This window comes from Seriola aureovittata, chromosome 13 (assembly GCF_021018895.1).
Source record: "Seriola aureovittata isolate HTS-2021-v1 ecotype China chromosome 13, ASM2101889v1, whole genome shotgun sequence".
Taxonomy (NCBI): domain Eukaryota; kingdom Metazoa; phylum Chordata; class Actinopteri; order Carangiformes; family Carangidae; genus Seriola; species Seriola aureovittata.
The window spans coordinates 1941309-1961895 of NC_079376.1; the positions used below are offsets into that span (position 1 = coordinate 1941309).

General features: G+C 43.9%; 1 protein-coding gene across 1 annotated transcript; it reads left to right on the plus strand.

The window, feature by feature from the left end:
• Nucleotides 1-1763: 1763 nt before the first annotated feature.
• On the plus strand, nucleotides 1764-19485 carry lgals3b (lectin, galactoside binding soluble 3b). The gene is made up of 10 exons (XM_056393829.1): nucleotides 1764-1879; nucleotides 3287-3349; nucleotides 12711-12768; nucleotides 13325-13401; nucleotides 14658-14679; nucleotides 15676-15769; nucleotides 16010-16239; nucleotides 17509-17597; nucleotides 18167-18335; nucleotides 18501-19485. The coding sequence occupies exons 1-10, from the start codon at nucleotides 1764-1766 to the stop codon at nucleotides 18657-18659; spliced, it is 1077 nt and encodes a 358-aa protein (XP_056249804.1). The 3' UTR covers nucleotides 18660-19485.
• The last annotated feature ends 1102 nt before the right edge of the window (nucleotides 19486-20587 follow it).

Below are 20587 nucleotides of genomic sequence, written 5' to 3' on the forward strand. Positions count from 1 at the left end.
AAAGGTAGGGAGTCATCATTTTATCAGTCGGCCTTCACAATAGTTTAACAGTTAAAGTGTTGAATAAAACCATTTCAATATCAAGTGTTTGTCATAATGTTACTCTAACCTGGACTATGAGGTGAGTTAAAACATTTCACTCCTTGTGTTTGAACCACAGACATATTCTGTTAATGTTGCCACGGTAACAGCTACACCATCTAATAACAGACACATAGAACTAGTTTGTATTAAACTTTGAACACACTGGATTAAAAGATACAGACAGAAATCATCAACCATCTTCAGTCTCCTCTACATATGACCTAATGTTTAATATTTCTGTTATCTCTGCACAGTTTAATGAACTCCATTTCCCATCATCCCACAGACCATGTCCATGGACCATGGACAAGTGGAGAGTCTGACGGATGATGGATGTGTGTGTCTCAAACTGTGGAGCTCAAGTGGCCGTCTGCAGCTCGGTGATGTGAAGAAGAAGATTCGGCTCAGCAGTAGGATCCTGGAGGACGCTGTTAACCTCTGACCCCTGTGACCTCCTGATGTTCAAACTCACACAACTTTATTTAGACACCAAACGAGTCTGAGTGTGGAGAGCAGCAGCTGCAGGCAGGAGGAGAAAATAACGACACGCAGCAGACGGCAGGAAATCGATGAGAGACTTCAGCCTCTGCTGCTCTGGACACTGGAGGAGGAGGAGGAGGAGGAAGAGGAATAACAGAGAGGAGACGCAAGAAAAGAACAAGAAGAAGAAGATAGCAGCTGATGTCTAGAGGGTTTTAGGTCAGTGAGGAAGAAGCTGAGATTTCCTGCTCATAATCTGGACTTTGAAGTGTCCTGGCAAAGGATGAAACAGAGGAACAGCAACTTTACAACCTCTGTATCCTTCCACCACATCTGGATCCATCATCTCACATCAAATAGATCCAGTTTTATGGATTCAACTCAACTCGAGTCCAAATCTGGTTTTATAGGTTCAGTCTTTCATTTTCTGATTTCCTCAGCTTTTTATAGCATCATTTCTTTCTTTCTTTCTTTCTTTCTTAGTGTGTGTGTGTGTGTGTGTGTGTGTGTGTGTGTGTGTGTGTGACTGCTCCACTGTCCCCATCTTGGCAGTGTCTGACTCCGCCCCTAACTCCCAGCTAATCCATCAGTGGTCAAAGAGGAGGGGCCTGTGTGGAGCCGAGACTTCGGTTCATGTCAGTTTGTGGCGAGGATACGCTCCCCCACCTGTCACTCAAAGAGGCCACGCCCTCCGTTATTAATAACATGTATAATACATTTATGATATAATTATTTACAGCAGACGTCATCGGGCAGCAGTGAAAAATATAACGTCTTAATAAACTGTCCAAATAAAAACATGAAAACTAGTTCAGTACTGAACCATGACACCTCTACACCACCGCTGCATTACTCCCCTGTGACACTGTCGTCATGGAAACGTTACAGGATGAGAAGAAGACGGTGCCCCGATAGAAAGAAAGACCAAAGAGAGCATTCTGCCTCAGACACACACACACACACACACACACACACACACACACACACACAGACAGACAGACTGCAGGCTAAAGAGCACAGACTCGCCCACGCTGCCGCCTACATGATGCACCAAAGCTTCACTGTACAAACACACACACACATAAACACACAAACATCCATCTCTGCTCGTGTGTGTGTTCGTTATCATGAACCCACTGAACCAACATCAGTTAGAAACCACGTCAGGACTGTGAGGATTTTAAAACGACTGAGGTCACATGAGGTCCCTGCTCGTCCCCGCCCACCTCAGACCGCTCGCCGGCGAGGTAGAGCAGGTCGTCCACACGTCGCAGGGTCGGTGGTTCGATGCCCAGTTCCTCCTGTCCACAGAGGCGTCAGACGGTCCCTACGCTTTCACTTCATAAGTCCGTAAGTGGATGTTGAGTTGTTGTTGCTGTTTCTTGTGACCAGGACTGAACTTTGATGTTTTCATCAAAATTATTTTCATCTAAACTGTGTGTTCTGTATTTTTTTTGGGGGGGGGGGTCAGTAAGTGGATTTAGATCCTGGGGCCCCTGATGGATCCAGTTTACAGATCCTACACTGACACGATCAAAACCCTGAGGGTGTTGTTTGTTTCTCAGTCTGATGTTTGTGTTATTTTTACACTGAAGCAACAAAGAATGAGTTTAAATACCATGAGAATCACACACACACACACACACACACACACACACACACACACACACATATACCACCACCCGGCTGCAGGCTGCTCTGTCTGACAAAACAAATGAACCTTCCTCCTCTTCTCTTCCAACATGGCCGCCGGGCGAAGCATCGCTCATACACACACCCTCAGTGAAGTAGGCTGCACCAACTGCATCCTTTAAACCAAGGTCACACACACACACAGACACACACACACAGACACACACAGACACACACAGACACACGCACAGAGTCAGTTTCCTCCTCCGTCTCCATGACGACAGTAAAAAATGTGTTTGTGTTTCAGCCGAAATATAAAAATGCTTGATATCGTCTCCATCAGCAGACTTCATTTCCTCCTCTGATACACATCTGACTGTGTGTGTGTGTGTGTGTGGGTGTGGTGTGGGTGTGTGTGGGTGTGTGTGGGTGTGTGGGTGTGTGGCTGTGTGGGTGGGACATTTATTCTGGTTCTCATGCTGGTTTCTGACCTGGTTTTGGGATCAGTGTTCGACTCGGCTTCACAGTTAAACCTCGTTGAAAGACACACAATCATAATCTGATCAGTCGTCAATAACAGAAGTGATTCTGGTGATTACTCCCAGTCACATATTTGTGTTTCTTCTGGCCCGACACACATCCTTTCACATCTGGGTCAGTTCTGGCTGTTATGTATGGGCCAAACATGGGCCAAACATGGGCCGTCAAACTGCCGACTCGGCATCAGCCTGATTACCTCGACTCTCGTTCTGCAGCCGCTCAAACTCAATCAATAAAGAATAAATCAATAAGTCAGGTTCATTCATTTGCTGATCCACTGTGTGACCTGCAGGGTCAAAGGTCACAGAGGGCTTAACATTATGACTGCAGAGTCCTTCATCACCACAGTCAGGATTATTGATGAGCTAATGTTTGATTGGTTGTTCCTCCTGAAGACGCAGTTGATGGTTAATGAGTCATATTGATCTTCAGCATCAGGATCATTGATCAGAAATAAGATGAAGAACATGTGAGCGTTTGTTGGTCCAGTCTGGATCAGCTGGTGTTGATCCTGATGTGTGTGATGTGTGAAGACGTTTCTGGTCTTCAGTCATTACTGCGTCCACGTCCTCCAGAAGCTGCTTGTTGTCCTGGACCGCGGCGGCGCCAACAGGTCGATCCTTCGTGGTCAAACCCGTCCTGAGACACCGACACGGAGCCTGAGGGTCACACTGTTAAATGTAAGTGTTGTGTTTCAGCAGTTCAACAGTTCATCTGTTAAAACTCTCTTTGTATCACCAGCTGTTCCCGCTCTTAATGATGTGTCACAAAGTGCGGCTCCTGTCGCCTAGCAACCTTGACAACACGTAACTTTTTCTCACAAGAACTTGAGGTTTAAGTTCACACCTGGTTCACATCCAGAGTCCAGGTCTATATACATACATACATATATATATACAGTATATATACTGTGTATATACAGTATATATATATATATATATATATATATATACATATGATTTAAATGTATAAATATGTAAATAGATAAATATATAAGTAAGTCAATAGATAAAAAAATAAATATACATAATGAATAAATAAATAACTAAATAGACAAATAAATTGCTTTTTATTTTAAAAATGACATTTTCATTGATTTACTCTTTTTCTTCCAAATGCCACATTTATTTCAGCTCTTTTTATTTCCATCTGTTATATTCAAATAAGGAAGTGTGGGATTTCTAACAGTTTCACACACACACACACACACACACACACACACACACACACACACACACATACACACACATTATTATTATATATTATATATATCATTATCTTATTATTTACTTCATTCACAGTGTAATGACAACGGTCCCAGTCGTCATGGTTACAGTGAGAGTCAGTCGTCTGTTGCTTTATGACCAGGACACTGTGGATCTGTGTTTCAAAACCTTACAAACAGCAAAACTCATGAAAGCCTCTCACGTGCACACAGCGGGGTCTCTGGGTCAGGACCGAGACCAGATCCAGCTCAGACCTTCAGCTCCTGGACTCTGATCAGTCGCAGTAGAACCTGCCGGACCGTTTCTCTCAGGCGAAAAAAAAAAACATCGACCTCGTTTCAGAATCCAGGTCGATCTATTTTAGATGGAGGGCGAGGGAGGACCGCTTTAAGGAGGACAGAGGACGCCGCGGGAGGAAGAAAATCCACCTTAAGAAGGTTTTTATTTTCTGGAGACATAACCTGCAGCAGGAGGAGGTCAGAGGTCAGCTGGTGACCTCTTATCTGTGACCTTTGACCCCTGGGAGCAGCCTCAAAGGAAGCAGAGAGTCGACCTGATGACCCAGACTGAATCAAACCAGAGAGCTGGTCTGACTCCAGATCAGCTGATAAACACTTGACAGTTTCCAACATGTCGGTGTCTGAACAGGAAGTAAGAAAACAAAATCCATCAAGAGACTCACAGGAGTCACCTGTCGAGACTCACCTGACCGAGATCAGCATACACACACACACACTCACACATACACACACACACACACACACACACAGAGTCAGGTAAAGGTCGTGTGTTTGCTCGTGTCCCCTCTTCAACCTCTTTCTGATTAATGACACAATTAACCAGCTGACAGCCTGAGTGTGTGTGTGTGTGCGTGTGTGTGTGTGTGTGTGTGTGTGTATGTGTGTGTTCTTCATTAGCATCTTAAAGGCGTATTGTCTGAGCTTTAACTGGAGCTTTAATAACCTCATCTTCTTCTTCTTCTTCTTCTGTGGTTTAAAGGCAGCTACTGGAGAATCAGCTCCACCTGCTGCAGAGGGAACAGTGTCACATTCAGGGACACACAGGTACACACAGGTACACACAGGTACACACAGGTACATACACAGGTACACACAGGTACATACACAGGTGCACACAGGTGAAACAAACACATCAGTTCCATGCGGTGCAATAACTATAAAAATAATAATAACTTATTAATAATAATAATAATAATAACTTAAATATCAATTAAATTAACTTAATTTTAATTTGCTTAAATCCAGTTAGGAGTCATCATGAGAAACACATGTATTGAATTTATAGTTATAGACAATATCATCATAAGAACAAAACACTTTATTGATTTTCTCGACTTAACAAATGTATAAAAATGTGCCAATGAAACTATAAATTTATGTCTGAATATGATTTATTCTGATCTTTTGCTCAGTTCATTATTTCTATTTAATTATTATTTTAATGGCTCAACTTTCTCAATTTTCATGTTTTCTTATTTCAACATTTCAATCCTGTTTGTTTCTGTGGTTAAAGGAGGATTTATCATCCAAATGTTAAAGATCAATAAAGTTAGTGAAAAAACATGACGTTTTCCGTGGAGGTCGAGGGGAAGTGGTTAGAAAATGAGATTATTTGACTTTTGGACTGAAGCCCATCACACCTGACAACACACGTCACGTGACCACTCACCTACACTGACAGTCTACTCTGCAGGTGGTCAGTAACACTGTCATTCATCATCATGTTGTATTCACCTCTGGTAGTCCAGGCTGATGACAGCCAATCAGGAGAGACCGTGACTAATCCTCAGTGATGTGGACAGAGGTAGAAACCTGTGAGGACCACAGACACATGACTGACATCATGATAGAGGTGAGACAGATCTGTCTGTCTGCAGCTTCCTCCTCCTCCTCCTCCTCCTCCTCCTCCTGCAGGTCGACTGTCTCCCCAGTGAAGAAATAACCATTAAAAAGAAAAAAACCCTCCACAAACACAAAGAGCCGGGTGGAAATGTAAATCTGTTCTTCTTCTTCTCCTCTCATCAGGCCTCAGGGAGTCTCAGAGGAGGACGGGGTCAGAGGTCAGAGGTCACACAGAGGGTCAGGGAGCAGGAGATGAAGCAGCAGACAGGGAGTCAGGCTGAAACATGTTAACACATCAATGACCCCCCCCCCCTTCTTCAGGGGTAGTGGACTTAATGTTTAAAGGATTAATCCACCAATAAGAAACGTGTTGCGTCTGCTCAGTGTGTGAATTCAGGATGTCATATATTATAATATTATATTTATATATTATATTCATATTTAACTCTCTTTACTGCAGCGTGTAAATGTTCAGTTCAGAACCGGGTCACAAGTGTTTTCACTGGAAACATGTTTCAGTTTTAGTCGGGAAACATTCGGCAGTTAATTTCAGTTTGTCATTCATTCCTGTGCTCCTCCAATTGTTCTGATCGTTTGTACCTGTGTGCTTCCTGATTTGACCAAAACGGACCAATCAGAGGCCGGGTAGCAGCGGGCCAATGAGGCGGCTGGAGAGCTCCCGAGGGGACGACCCCCGTGGTCCAGGTTAGGGTTAATGTAAATGTGTATAAGTGAAGTCAGCGAACACCTGAACCACCACTGACTGTCTGTTCTGTTGTGAGTGTTTGAAGCTTCACGTAGAAATAGAACGTCTAGAACATTTACACTCAGTTCCTGCCTGGTTCTTCCTTCCTGTATCCTGCAGCTCATTTTCTCCTGCTGCTAAAATGCTAAGACGCTGAGCTCATTTTTAGTGCGCTAACACACACACACACACACACACACACACACACACACACACACACACACACACACACACACACACACACACACACACACAGTAAAAGGTTTGATTTTACAGCCGCTTTCTGCTGCCAATAAAACATCGACCTGCAGACATTTAACTACAGGACACACTGTCACTGTGTGTGTGTGTGTGTGTGTGTGTGTGTGTGTGTGTGTGTGTTCATAGAGAACATGATGTTTCAGAGCTGGACTGTTTATCTGGATGATGTAAATTGAGGCGTTTCTCTCTCTCTCTCTCTCTCTCTCTCACTGGTCCTTATGCTCTCTCGTCCCCTCAGATTTCACCACAGTGTTGAATTCTCCATATAATTAATTAACTGTCTCCTTCACTCTCTTTCAATGTGACGCCAAAGCACCATTACAATCATTCAATGGAATTAAATTGTCAAAGAAAAAAATATCAATACGATACAATATAATTATTAATAGAATAAATTGAAAATGAAATAAAGGAAAAAAGCAATTATACACTACACAATACTGTGAATATCTACTGTTGTTTGTATGCCTCTCTCTCTCTCTCTCTCTCTCTCTCTCTCTCTCTCTCTCTCTCTCTCTCTCTCTCTCTCTCTCTCTCTCTCTCTCTCTCTCTCTCTCTCTCTCTCTCTCTCTCTCTCTCTCTCTCTCTCTCTCTCTCTCTCTCTCTCTCTCTCTCTCTCTCTCTCGCAGTCTCTCGCCCCTCCGCTCCATCACAGTAATGGATCTCTGTATGATTCACTGTCTCTGCAGCAGCGGCTCCGTCTCTTTATTGACGCCTCATGTTGATTTACACAAACACATAAACATTGTGAGGTCGGCCGGTAAAACGTCTTTCATTATCCCAGTGACGCGACTGCTCCCGGTTCACAGTTGAAGAACATGGTTCGGTTCTATGTGCTGATGCGGTTCTTACTGTAGAACGTGATAAATGTACTGTAGCTGCAGCTGTCTCATCACTGTCCTGCTCTGTCCGGCTGTAAGTCTGTAGAACCCGCTGAATGACTGATAGAACCTTGTTGATCGGTACCAGAACCTTATTAACGATCCTTACAAATGACCGCTAGAACCTTATCACCGACTCCTAGAACTGTCAGCTTGAATGGTCTTATTGACTCTTAGAACCTTCTCAATGACCTTATAACATCTTAAATGTGCTATAACATTCTTAACGACAATTAGAGCCTTGTATAGAGTCTGAGGAATATTCCCAACAACTCCAGTCCTCAACTCAATAAATGAGCCCTAGAACCTTCTTAATTAGCCTTAGAACCCTGTTGCCAATCCATAAAACCTTCTCTATCGCCCCTAGAACCTTCTTGGTGACCCCTAGGACCTTATTAATGACACCAAGATGATCGATGACCCCCAGAACATTTTGATGATCCCTAGAAAGTTCCCAATGGCCTTTAGAACTGTTAATTGATCCCCAATATTTTCAAACTACCCTAGAACCTTCTTTAAGTCCCCTCGAACTTTCTTAATGACTATGAAAACCTTCTTGTTGGCCCCGGGACCTTATCCATGATTCCTTAAACCTACTTACAAACTTCCAGAACCTTCTCAGTGACTAATCTTCAGTGATGATGATCCAGTCCTGGTTTTAGCCTCAACAAGGTATTTTTGTAGCCGTGTATCCTCAATACTGCAGCTCAGAGGCCTCATGTGTACGCTGCCCCAACACACACACACACACACACACACACACACACACACCTCGGGGGGAGGTAATCTCAGAGGTCACAGTGGAGTCATCACTAACATCCAGGATCACAACATAAGTCACATCAACACTGACACAAACACAGTGTTTACTGCTGCAGGCTGCAAACACAATCTATACACAGCTGTGTGTGTGTGTGTGTGTGTGGGGGGGGGGGGGTGGAGACAGAAACACTGCAGGGTTACATCTACACCACACACAGTGAACACTCATTCATAAAACACATGAATTCATCTGCACGGTCAAGACATTACAGATATAACCAACACATGAATAACATAGATATATTACATCAGCTGACTGTGTTATACCTTCCATTGCTCCAGTTATATATCACTCTGGGTCTGCAGCATGAAGACCCCCCCCCCCCCCCCCCAGAGAGGGGGGTCTCTGGGTGACTGAAAACTGAATTATAATTGAGACTCGCCCTCGTCCCCTCAGGTGAAAACAGCTTTAATTAAACGTGTTGTGGTCAGAGACACTGTGTGTGTGTGTGTGTGTGTGTGTGTGTGTGTGTGTGTGTGTGTGTGTGTGTGTATGTTAATCCTGCCTGCTGTATTAAACACTCAGGTCTCTCAGACAGATTTAATTGTCACTGCAGGCACAGATGCAGTCAGAGAGAAACCTCATTGTTATCCTGAAAACACACACACACACACACACACACACACACACACAGTTATTGCTCTTTTAAATCTCTCAAGTATCAATTTCTCAATTCACTGAGTTTAATTGGTGTGAAACTGATAAAACATTAAAACTAAACTAAACTAGTACCTGCTTTAAAAACTAATTCAAACTGACTGAAACTGAAAACAAAAAGTAAATTAAATAAAAATAAAAACTACAATAAGTCCATCACTGTACGCCCAGTACAGCACCACAGATTCATGCTAACAGGCTAACATGCTCCATGCTAACGTGCTAACGTGTTAGCTTGAGCTCCAGCTGATGAGCGTGGAGCTCCTGGTCTCTCTGTCAGGAGGAGGACTGGACTCTGTTTTTACTGTTTGAGGTTTCTACTGTGACATCTGCTAAAGTCATCTCACACACACACACACACACACACACACACACACACACACACAAACACACACAGTGACCTCAGCTGTCGGGCTGCTGGTGATTTAATAAAGTCATTTAATGAAAAACCGTTCATGAGCTGGAGATTTACGGTGGGAAGATCCTGCTGCCTGATTACCCAGAATGCACCAGGACGCGAGCTAAACGGAGATGAAAGAGGAGCTGAAAATATCTGCTAATGTGATAAAAACATGTGATGGAGGAGGACGCACTGGAACTACACACACATGAACTTCAACATGAACTCAGGTCCAGTCGAGTCCAGGTCTGTGAACCGGCTCCTGGTGTTCAAACTTCATCCCAAAGCTGCAGAATAAAAACAAAGATCCATAAAATGATGATGATGATGACGATACTCTCATGTCATCACGTCTTTTCATCTTTCTGAACTTTAACCTCAGATCAGACTGTGTTGAGTAAATCTACGGGAGCCTGCCTGGGCCAAACCTTTGACAACAACAGCATCGTCGCAGCGCAGTGTTCTGAGGAACGGATTTCTTCTTCTTTTCTTCTTGGTGAAATCGTTCAGTTTCCATCGTTGATCAAGTCTTTCCCAGTTCCCAGAGGCCGAGGAATCGGACTGGGAGGTTTGGTCCCAGCATTCCTCAGAGTCAGTGAGTGTTGGAGGAGGCGGCTGCAGGTTGAGGGGATAAGATCAGCGAGTGTTCAGCTCTTTGTTGTGAGGTATTCAGCGATGGATGATCTCCACCTTCACTTTCCTCTCCGTCAGTGTGATGACAGCGTTATCTCTCCGCTCAGACTCTGTGTATCTGCGGCTCATCTCTGGCGTTCTGCAGGTCTCTGCTCCGACGCGTTGACGTGTCTCAACAGCTCGCCGTGATGCTGCAGCGTCACAGGGTCACATGACTGACCTCGCTGATCCAGACTCTCCGCACGTCCTCGGTTCCTCCTGCTGCTGACGGGTCAGGTGACCGAGGCCGGAGCGACTGGAGTTCCTCTGAAGATAACTCCTCTACCTGAGTGTACAGCCGGCTGATTGGCTGACTGAGCTCCTGTCAGGAGGCAGGTTACGACCTGAAAGACAAAACACATGAGGGTACTGTTTCCAGTGTAAACATGTAAACAAGACTGTAAACATGTAAACAGACTGTAAACATGTAAACAGACTGTAAATGAATAAACTTGACTGGAACCAAGTGAACTGGTCCAGAGGAAGATCAGTGGGTTGTTTCTGTGTCAGAGATAATGAGAAGCAAAAGATTTGATAACACTTCAACCAACACACACACACACACCCACACACACACCCACACCCACACACACACACACACACACACACAGAGCAGCACTCTATAGCCCCCCCACCCCCTCGGCGTCTGTTTAGGGTCTCTGATCTCTTGTTGAACTGGTTTTGTGTCGAGGTCAGCAGCTCAGCTGGGATTATCCCAGTCTGCAGGCAGCTCACACACACACACACACACACACACACACACACACACACACACACTCTGAGTTCAGACTGAGGAGGGATCAGACTCAGGTCGGTTCAGACGGACAAAAACCAAAAAAAAACAGCTGGGATTAGTTAATTAGTTGATTAGTTGATTAGTTGATTAGTCGATCAGAGAATCATCAGTCAAATATTCTGATAATCGCTTCATAGTTTCAGTTTTTTCATGACAGGAAACTGAATCTTTGGGTTTTGATCTGAAAACGACGAAACGATTGATCGAGAAAAGAATGACCTGATGATGCAACATGTCTGTCGATCAGGGAATCCTCTCAACGCAACTTTATTTAAACATCATGTAGAGACAAAGTCACAGAGGCAGGTCAAAGTGCTGATGTGGATCTTTAACAGCGTCTCATATACACAGACACACAGTCACTTTACACACAGACTGAATGATTTCTGCTCTGTGTGTGTGTGTGTGTGTGTGTGTGTGTGTGTGTGTGTGTGTGTGTGTGTGTGTGTGTGTGTGTGTGTGTGTGTGTATGCAGGTTCTCTTGTTTCTTGTGTTCATACTTTGTTCAGCTGAAAGACGACGTCCTGCATGTGAAGGAAAAAAGAATCACATGACAGGAAGTCAGAAAAAATGAAGCTACATGAACCTGGAGCCTTAAAAAAAAAGGTTATTTAAGGGGAAACAGACAGCGGACGATGAAATGAGTCTGGACTCACCACACCACCCTCTGCTCTTTTAATGTGAAAACCAGAACAGGAAGTGTGACATTACACTGAGCGATGTCTGTCTGTCTGCAGCTCCACAGCACCGCCTGCTGTCAGCCAGGTGTGTGTCCGCCTGCAGCTGCTGTGATGATCCTCTGCCGCCCCCTGCTGCTTCACCACACACACACACACACACACACACACACACACACACACACACACACACACACACACACACACACACACACACACTCCGTCAGACGGACTCAAAAGCGCCACACAAACGAGTAAGTGGGCCTTGAGTCCAGGTGTTTCACTCACCTTCAAGAACCTGCAGGAACCAGTTCTACTGTGACTTCCTGTTTCACTGGGACCAGATGGACTGTAACACAAAGGCTGGAGAGGAGGAGAGGAGGAGAGAGAAGCAGGAGGAGGACAAAGAGGAGGAGGAGGAGGAGGAGGAGGGAAAGAGATTAAAGGAGAGAGAAGGAGGACGAAGAGGAGGAGATGAGGAGGAGAGGGAGGGGGAGAGGAGGAGGATGGGAGGAGAGAGGAAGATGAAAAGAGAAGAAAGGAGAGAGGAGGAGGAGGAGGAGGAGGTTTACCTGTGTAAACAAACAAAATCAGGACCATTAATATATTAATAATCTATTAATAATCCTGTAACTAATAATAATCTAGTTTCACGTCTCTGTATTTCTCTGGGTCAGAGTTCGGGTTAGTTCCTGTTTCCCTCAGCTGAACCACGTGTCGCAACCAAATTTTAACAAACACAAACACTGTGACGTCACACATACGTTCCCGTTTCCATGACAACGACAGAACAACAAAAGGCAGAAACTCTGTGAACGTTTGTGTGTACGGTGGCCCCGAAGGTCAAAACACGGCAGCTTCACTAAACACGCGCCAACAGCCGATCCCCGGTGGAGCTCGCACCATGAAGGCGCCGTCCTGACCGCAGCGGTCACGGGTTCGAGTCCAGCTCAACCAAAACAATAAGTTTAAAGTGCGTCCCAGCCGGGTTCATCACTCTTAACTGTCCCCTGGAAACACTTCCTTCGTGTTGTGAGTATTTACAGCTCATGAGTTTCTCTTCTGTCCGTTTACATGTGTTTTTCTTCATTTTAGTTAAGAATTTACACAATTTATTTTATTTAGGTTAATCATTTGCACATTAAAATGCAGTAATTATCCCCACTCCCCACCCCCTCCACACACACACACACACACACACACACACACACACACTAACACACACTAACACACACACACACCCTGACATAGTTACATTAAATAAACATTAAAGATAAGAAATGCTGCTACAACATCGACATAAATCTATATGACAGTTATTTCTTTGTGTCGAAGGTGGGTCTGAATCCTGGATCCTAATCTGCAGTTTGGTTTCCATGGCAACGTGCACTAGCAAACCAATCAATCATCCATCAATAATCCAGTTTGATCTCAAGAGTCTGTGACTGAGAGAAAAGAATCTGTTTGACTTAAAAATAAAGTTTACATGGCAACGGTCCCAAATATACACCCACACACACAGAGTGGCACACTCATACAGTGTGTGTGTGTGTGTGTGTGTGTGGGTGTGGTCTGGTCATGTGAGCAGGGCGAGGCTGGAGGACTTAAACAGGCTCCTGTTCCTCTCAGACTCAGTGTGTGTCTGCGGCTCTCAGGTGAACTCAGGTAAGTCCACGTCTGTGTCGGGGCTGAACTCTCTGGGCTCAGCTCCGTCCTCTCTCTCTCTCTCTCTGTCCTCTGAGCTTCTCTTCATCCTCATTCCACTGAGTCAGAGACTGAGGTAAAAGCAGGAAAGGAAACAGGAAATGAATCTGAAACTGTGGCGTTGTTTTGATCCAGTTTGTTCTGTTGCTGTAAAGAGAGAAAAGATGTGTAGAAATTGTAATAACTTCATATATGTCAAGCTTGTTTTATGTATGAATACTTATATTATAGACATATGTCACATAAATATATATTAATCCTACAGCCTGTCGGTAAATGTTGATATTATATACAGTAGGGTCCAGGATTGTGAAGATAAACAAAAACAATCATGAGAAATGAATAAGACAAACATTCTGTACGGGGAGTTTAATGCAGTGAGTCTGTCTGTGGACGGTAGACAAACACTGATCGTGTGTTTCCTGCTGGAGGCTGCTGTGTGTGTGTGTGTGTGTGTGTGTGTGTGTGTGTGTGCGTGAGAAAGTTTCCTCCGCCCACCGCCAACACAAGCCACAGGAGCACAAACACACACACACACACACACACACACACACACACACACACACACACACACACGCACACACTGAGCTTAACTCTGTGAGTAATGTCCTTTTAAAACATGTGATCAAGTAACAGAATTTGAGGTAATGGATCATAATCCTGCCTGTGATTTACAGTGAATTAGGCCCGAAATACATCAAATTAAATGTAGGTTCAGAGGAAGAAACACGAGAGGAACAGCTGGATAACTTATTAATTATACACAGTGTAAACACAGACACAGTGGAGTAAAGTCGTGATGCGAATAGTTCTAGAGACTAAACCTAACCAAGTTTTCATCCTCTGCTGCTTTGCACTTGTACGACACGATGCTGGTGATCGACTCTGTGTTTGATTAAAGCTCTGAGTGCAGGACTTTTGATGATGATGAGTATCTTACAGTGTTGTAGTTTTACTTTTACTCCAGTGACCGGTCTGAGTTAAAGAAGGAGCCGAGTTTAGTTAATGAGTTTTAATCAAACAGGATTCAGGTTTTCGTGAGAAGCAGAAACATGAGCCTGGTGCTTCCTCTCTCTTCCTCTGTGGTTGTGGTGAAAGCTCCTCAGGTTGACTGTCCTGTTTTTTTCCTCTTCGTGTCAGGACCCGACACCCACCACACCCACAGACTTTGTCGTCTTCTGCGTCTGTTTTAACCCTTTTCTCTCCGTCTGTTTCAGATCGCAGCCGAGCAGGATGGATGTAAGTCTGTGTTTCTAAAGTTCCTCTGATTCATTTCCTGTATTAGTTAATGTGTGTCTCTATTAAGTCTCTTTCTATTTAAAGACAAGACTGTGACTAAACACAAGCACACAGCTTTCACTGTGTTTCTTTCCACCGGTTTTTAATCACATTTGAAAAATTTCCTTGAAAAAAACAAAACTGAAAAATCCCAAAAATGTGCTCAGAGGTCGATAGAAAGAGTAGAAACAGAATGATTCTCCAGTCGCTGCCATTAAACCACCACAGAAGAAGAGGAAACTTCACTACTGAGTGATGTGGACAAGGCTGGATCACCAACGGGGCAAAGCACACACCTGCCCAGGTTTGGCTGAAATGCATTATGGGCCCAACAATAATTTGTTGCCCTGAAGCCCTGGATGATTTTACCTTCACTACAGCAACACTGTGCAGGTGTGTGTGTGTGTATGTGTGTGTGTGTGTGTGTGTGTGTGTGTGTGTGTGTGTGTGTGTGTGTGTGTGTGTGTGTGTGGAGGTGGTGGTAGGGGGGATTATGAAAGTCAACAGAGTAGCATTCATCTGTAAAACCAACACCCTCATACTGAACATTCCTGATGAGTCTCTCAACCTCTGAACACACCCTCAGTCTACACACACGCCCTGAAACACATCCCCTGTGTGCTGCGCTGCGTTCAGGGTCTGCTCGGACAGAGCTACAGCAGCTTTTGCACTGTCTGTTTTTTCAGGCACAGATTGTATCATTTTAGCTGAGACATGTGCAGAGCGTTCATCAGTCACCGGACTGTGTGATGTCAGAATGATGTCAGAACCATCAGAACCATCAGAACCATCAGAACCATCAGAACCACTCAGAGTCTGGACCTGTGCGGACACTTCACTGACTCTGTATCTGCACAGAGAGGCGGGAGGTTTCAGCAGCATCTAGTGGACGTTAGAGGAACTGCACTCACACGTTTTAATGTTCCTTCACTTTTTTTTCTCTTCTTGTGTCTGCAGCTCTCAGACGCTCTTGGTGATTGGCCCTCTGGTGGCAACCAATCCGCAGGTGGCGGCCCTTGGCCTGGACAACCCAACAATCCCACCTGGCCAGGTACGCCCACCAACATCCTCACCACCACAGCTCCTATGATGATGCCATCTTTTAACTTATTCTAGCTGATGGAGTTAAGAGGTTTTCATAGGTAAAAATGTTCGAACCAAACCAACATGAATGTGTGGAAAACTTACCTGAGAAAGAAATGTGCATGTTGAAGCCCCTCTGTTACCGTAGCAACAGAAACAGTGAAATACAGAATAGAGCAAGACAGGTAAAGACAGGATGTCACCTCAGGTCAGCCGCCTGCTGCCAACCCCACCTGGCCCGGAGGTCCGTCTGGAGGTGGAGGCGTGTGGCCTGGAGGAAACCCCAGCCAGCCCACCTGGCCCTCCCCCTCCCCACAACCTGCAGTACCTGGAGGATGGCCCAGTCCCTCACCTGGACCTGGACCTGGACCTGGACCTGGACCTGGACCTGGACCTGGACCTGGACCCACCCATCCCACTGCCCCACAACAGAATCTGGTGAGTCAGAGAGACAGTAACAGACACAGTTACAGACAGTAACAGACACAGTAACAGACACAGTTACAGACACAGTAACAGACACAGTTACAGACACAGTTACAGACAGTAACAGACACAGTAACAGACACAGTTACAGACACAGTAACAGACACAGTAACAGACACAGTTACAGACACAGTTACAGACAGTAACAGACACAGTAACAGACACAGTTACAGACAGTAACAGACACAGTAACAGACACAGTTACAGACACAGTTACAGACACAGTTACAGACACAGTTACAGACAGTAACAGACACAGTTACAGACAGTAACAGACACAGTTACAGACACAGTAACAGACACAGTAACAGACAGTTACAGACACAGTTACAGACAGTTACAGACAGTAACAGACACAGTTACAGACACAGTAACAGACACAGTAACAGACAGTTACAGACACAGTAACAGACACAGTTACAGACAGTAACAGACACAGTAACAGACACAGTTACAGACACAGTTACAGACACAGTTACAGACAGTTACAGACACAGTAACAGACACAGTAACAGACACAGTTACAGACACAGTTACAGACAGTAACAGACACAGTAACAGACACAGTTACAGACAGTAACAGACACAGTAACAGACACAGTTACAGACACAGTTACAGACACAGTTACAGACAGTAACAGACACAGTTACAGACAGTAACAGACACAGTTACAGACACAGTAACAGACACAGTAACAGACAGTTACAGACACAGTTACAGACACAGTTACAGACAGTAACAGACACAGTTACAGACACAGTAACAGACACAGTAACAGACAGTTACAGACACAGTAACAGACACAGTTACAGACAGTAACAGACACAGTAACAGACACAGTTACAGACACAGTAACAGACACAGTTACAGACACAGTTACAGACACAGTAACAGACAGTAACAGACACAGTAACAGACACAGTTACAGACACAGTTACAGACACAGTAACAGACACAGTTACAGACAGTAACAGACACAGTTACAGACAGTAACAGACACAGTTACAGACACAGTAACAGACACAGTAACAGACAGTTACAGACACAGTTACAGACACAGTTACAGACACAGTAACAGACAGTAACAGACACAGTAACAGACACAGTAACAGACACAGTTACAGACACAGTAACAGACACAGTTACAGACACAGTAACAGACACAGTAACAGACACAGTAACAGACACAGTAACAGACAGATGTGGTTTCTGGTTGACAGACGGTGCCGCACCAACAGAATCTGCCCAGTGGAGTTTATGACAAACTGCTGATCACCATCGCTGGAACCATCAAACCCAACGCTGACAAGTCAGTGTCAACACTTTAACATCAGGAGTGGATGATGGATGATGGATGATGGATGATGGATGATGGATGATGGATTGATGATTGATGGATGATGGATGATGGATGGAAATATTTCTGTTGTCCTTTTCTGTCACACATGGGGAATGATGGTTGAACTATTGTTCTTATTATCAGTTATGTTTTATTGTTGCTCACCTGGTAAGGATGTTAAAATATGGAGAAAGGTTTGTAGTTACATTGATCCAGTGATCAGTATGTTCAGTAAGAAACAATGAAAGTTGAAGGGAACAGTTTAAAATTAAAACATAAGGGATAAAAGTGAAAGATAAAACCTTAGAGACTCTCAAAATTCAAAGAAAACACGTGGGTTTTAAGTTTAGTCTTAAAAATGTTGATGGAGGGGCGACAATTAAAAGAGGTAAACTGTTCCAAAGTTTTGGGGCAGCCACTGACTCTACCGCAGCGTTCGGCACCAGCTGTAGTCGAGACAAGATGGACTCGCCACAGTATAATCCAGTGAAAGTGTCTTGTGGGTTCAGAGGTCAGTGACGGTCTCTGTCGTTTTTCAGGATCACAGTGGATATGTCCACCGCGAACGACCTGGCCTTCCACTTCAACCCTCGCTTCAATGAGAGCGGCAGGAAGGTGATCGTCAGGAACAGCTGCATCGGCAAGAAGTGGGGCAAAGAGGAGCGAGACCTGCAGAACTTCCCCTTCGTCCAGGGGCAGCCGTTCGAGGTCAAATATTGATTTTATATCAATAAATGCTCAGATTTTATTTTTATCACTAACCTTTTCAATATACGGTCCTAGTTCGGTCTGTCTTCACCAATGCGCAGAATTTAAGGGTCAGTCCGTGAACATTTGTCACGTCAATAACAGTTTGTGGTTCTGTTGCTGCAGATGAAGATCCTGTGCACCAGCAGAGAGTTTAAGGTGGCCGTCAACAACTCTCACCTGCTGGAGTTCAAACACCGGATCACCGACCTGAGATCCATCAACAAACTGAACATCTACTATGACCTCAACCTTACCAAGGTCCACATGGAGTCCTTACACTGAGACACGTCACCAGATCCACCACAGATATAAGGGGGGGGCATCTGTTCATAACTATCTGTTAAATAATCTGTCAATTCATTCATAAGAAATCCACCACAATATTAATACTGTGTCCATCATAGAACAGCTGGAGATCCAACAAAGATCTACTTTAGATCAATCAGAAATCTTATGCGGATCTGCTGGAGATCCACCAGTAATCTACTGGGTATCACATAGAGATCTACTGGGGATCATACAGAGATCTACTGGAGATCCACTAGAGTTATACTGGGTATCACACAGAGATCTACTGGAGATCCACTAGAGGTCTACTGGGGATCATACAGAGATCTACTGGAGATCCACCAGAGATCTACTGGGGATCATACATAGATCTACAGGAGATCCACTAGATGTCTACTGGGGATCATACAGAGATCTACTGAAGACCCACCAGAGATCTACTGGGGATCGCACGGGGATCTACTGGAGATCCACTAGAGGTCTACTGGGGATCAAACCTAGATCTACTGGAGATCCACCATAGATCTACTGGGGATCGCACGCAGATCTATTGGACCATCACTTTACCCTCCGGGTAAATGATTGAAGATGATTACAGTAGATTCACAGTAGATCTTCAGTCAATCCAAAATATGTTTGGACAGCACTTTAGATGATTCTTGGCTAAGTCAGAATAAAATGTTTATACATTAAACATCCACAGAAGGTTCTCAGGGGATCCTCGATGGATCCTCAGTGGATCCATCCTCAGGAGATCCCCTTTTACTAGTTGTCTTGTGTTTTTACTCAAGTGACTCATAAATAAAGGTTTCATCTTCAACCTGTTGCAGTTTGTGTGTGTTTGTTTGTATCTGTAAACCAGGACAAGGCCAAATCTTGACCCCTGACCTCTGACCCCTGAAGTTTACTTATATTATCCATGCTGTGAAAGGGATATTTTATCATATAGTAAATAGTATCTACTTTTAAATAATTAATTCTATTATCATATAATAAATAGTATTTTTAAATAGTACATGGTATTATTTTCTAGTGAATATTTTATAGATCTAATAATTTAATTTAATATTATTACAATATTATAAACCTTTTCTTAAAAAAACAAATAATATTAATATAGACAATAGCATATCATTTTAAATATGAAATACTTTATATTTTTTTCAGGTACAGTGCACATGAATCTCTATCTTTGTGAGGGTACCAGTGTTAACCAGGTGTAATTTAGTAACTCTGTGATCTCCTTAACTGTCACTGTTTGACTGTCAGTGCTGATCCTGGATCTGTTAACTAAAGTGGTTCACAGACACCAGGGGGCGACACTGAGACACCTCCTGCTACAGGTCTGAGGCAGGGGAGGAAAGGAGGAGAAGGAAACACAATAAGGGGAGGAAAGGGAGAGAAGGAAAGAACGAGCTAACGAAGGAAAGAAGGAGAAGTGGAGGTAAGACAGGACAGTCCTGGCTGTGACCTTTGACCCCTGGTTGTAAGAGGGCTCTGGTTCTCCTGGTTCTGATGTGTGGTTTTGTTGTTGTTGTTGAAACTGAAGACGGATCACAGATAAATTATTAAATATGAGGGGGTCTCACTCTGTCGCTGCTGCTGTGACCCAAAACACTCAGAGACTTCCTCCATGTGTCAAACCTGAAAAGATGCATGGCTCAAAATACATAAGGTTTCATTAAGGTTTATATAAAATAAGTGATAGTGAAAATAAACAGAACTAACAACTGCACGTTTATTGATCAAAACAAATTTCCATTTCATCACATCCAGAGTGTGAATTCATCAAATTCACAGAATAGAAATTCAATGTAGAAACAACAAGAGCAATGAAAGAGAAAAAATGTAATTAAAGAAAATTCAAAGGTGAATAAAATAAAGAAAGATTCAATTGTAAGTATTTTCAAAAATGTAGACAT

What these genes read in the sequence shown, in the direction of transcription:
- lgals3b (XM_056393829.1), top strand. Translation starts at nt 1,764, where the DNA reads ATGAGGTCCCTGCTCGTCCCCGCCCACCTCAGACCGCTCGCCGGCGAG. An exon ending in GACCGCGGCGGCGCCAACAG is followed by an intron (nt 3,350 to 12,710) that starts GTCGATCCTTCG and finishes ATAAGTTTAAAG; the next exon opens with TGCGTCCCAGCCGGGTTCAT. An exon ending in ATCAAACCCAACGCTGACAA is followed by an intron (nt 17,598 to 18,166) that starts GTCAGTGTCAAC and finishes GTCGTTTTTCAG; the next exon opens with GATCACAGTGGATATGTCCA.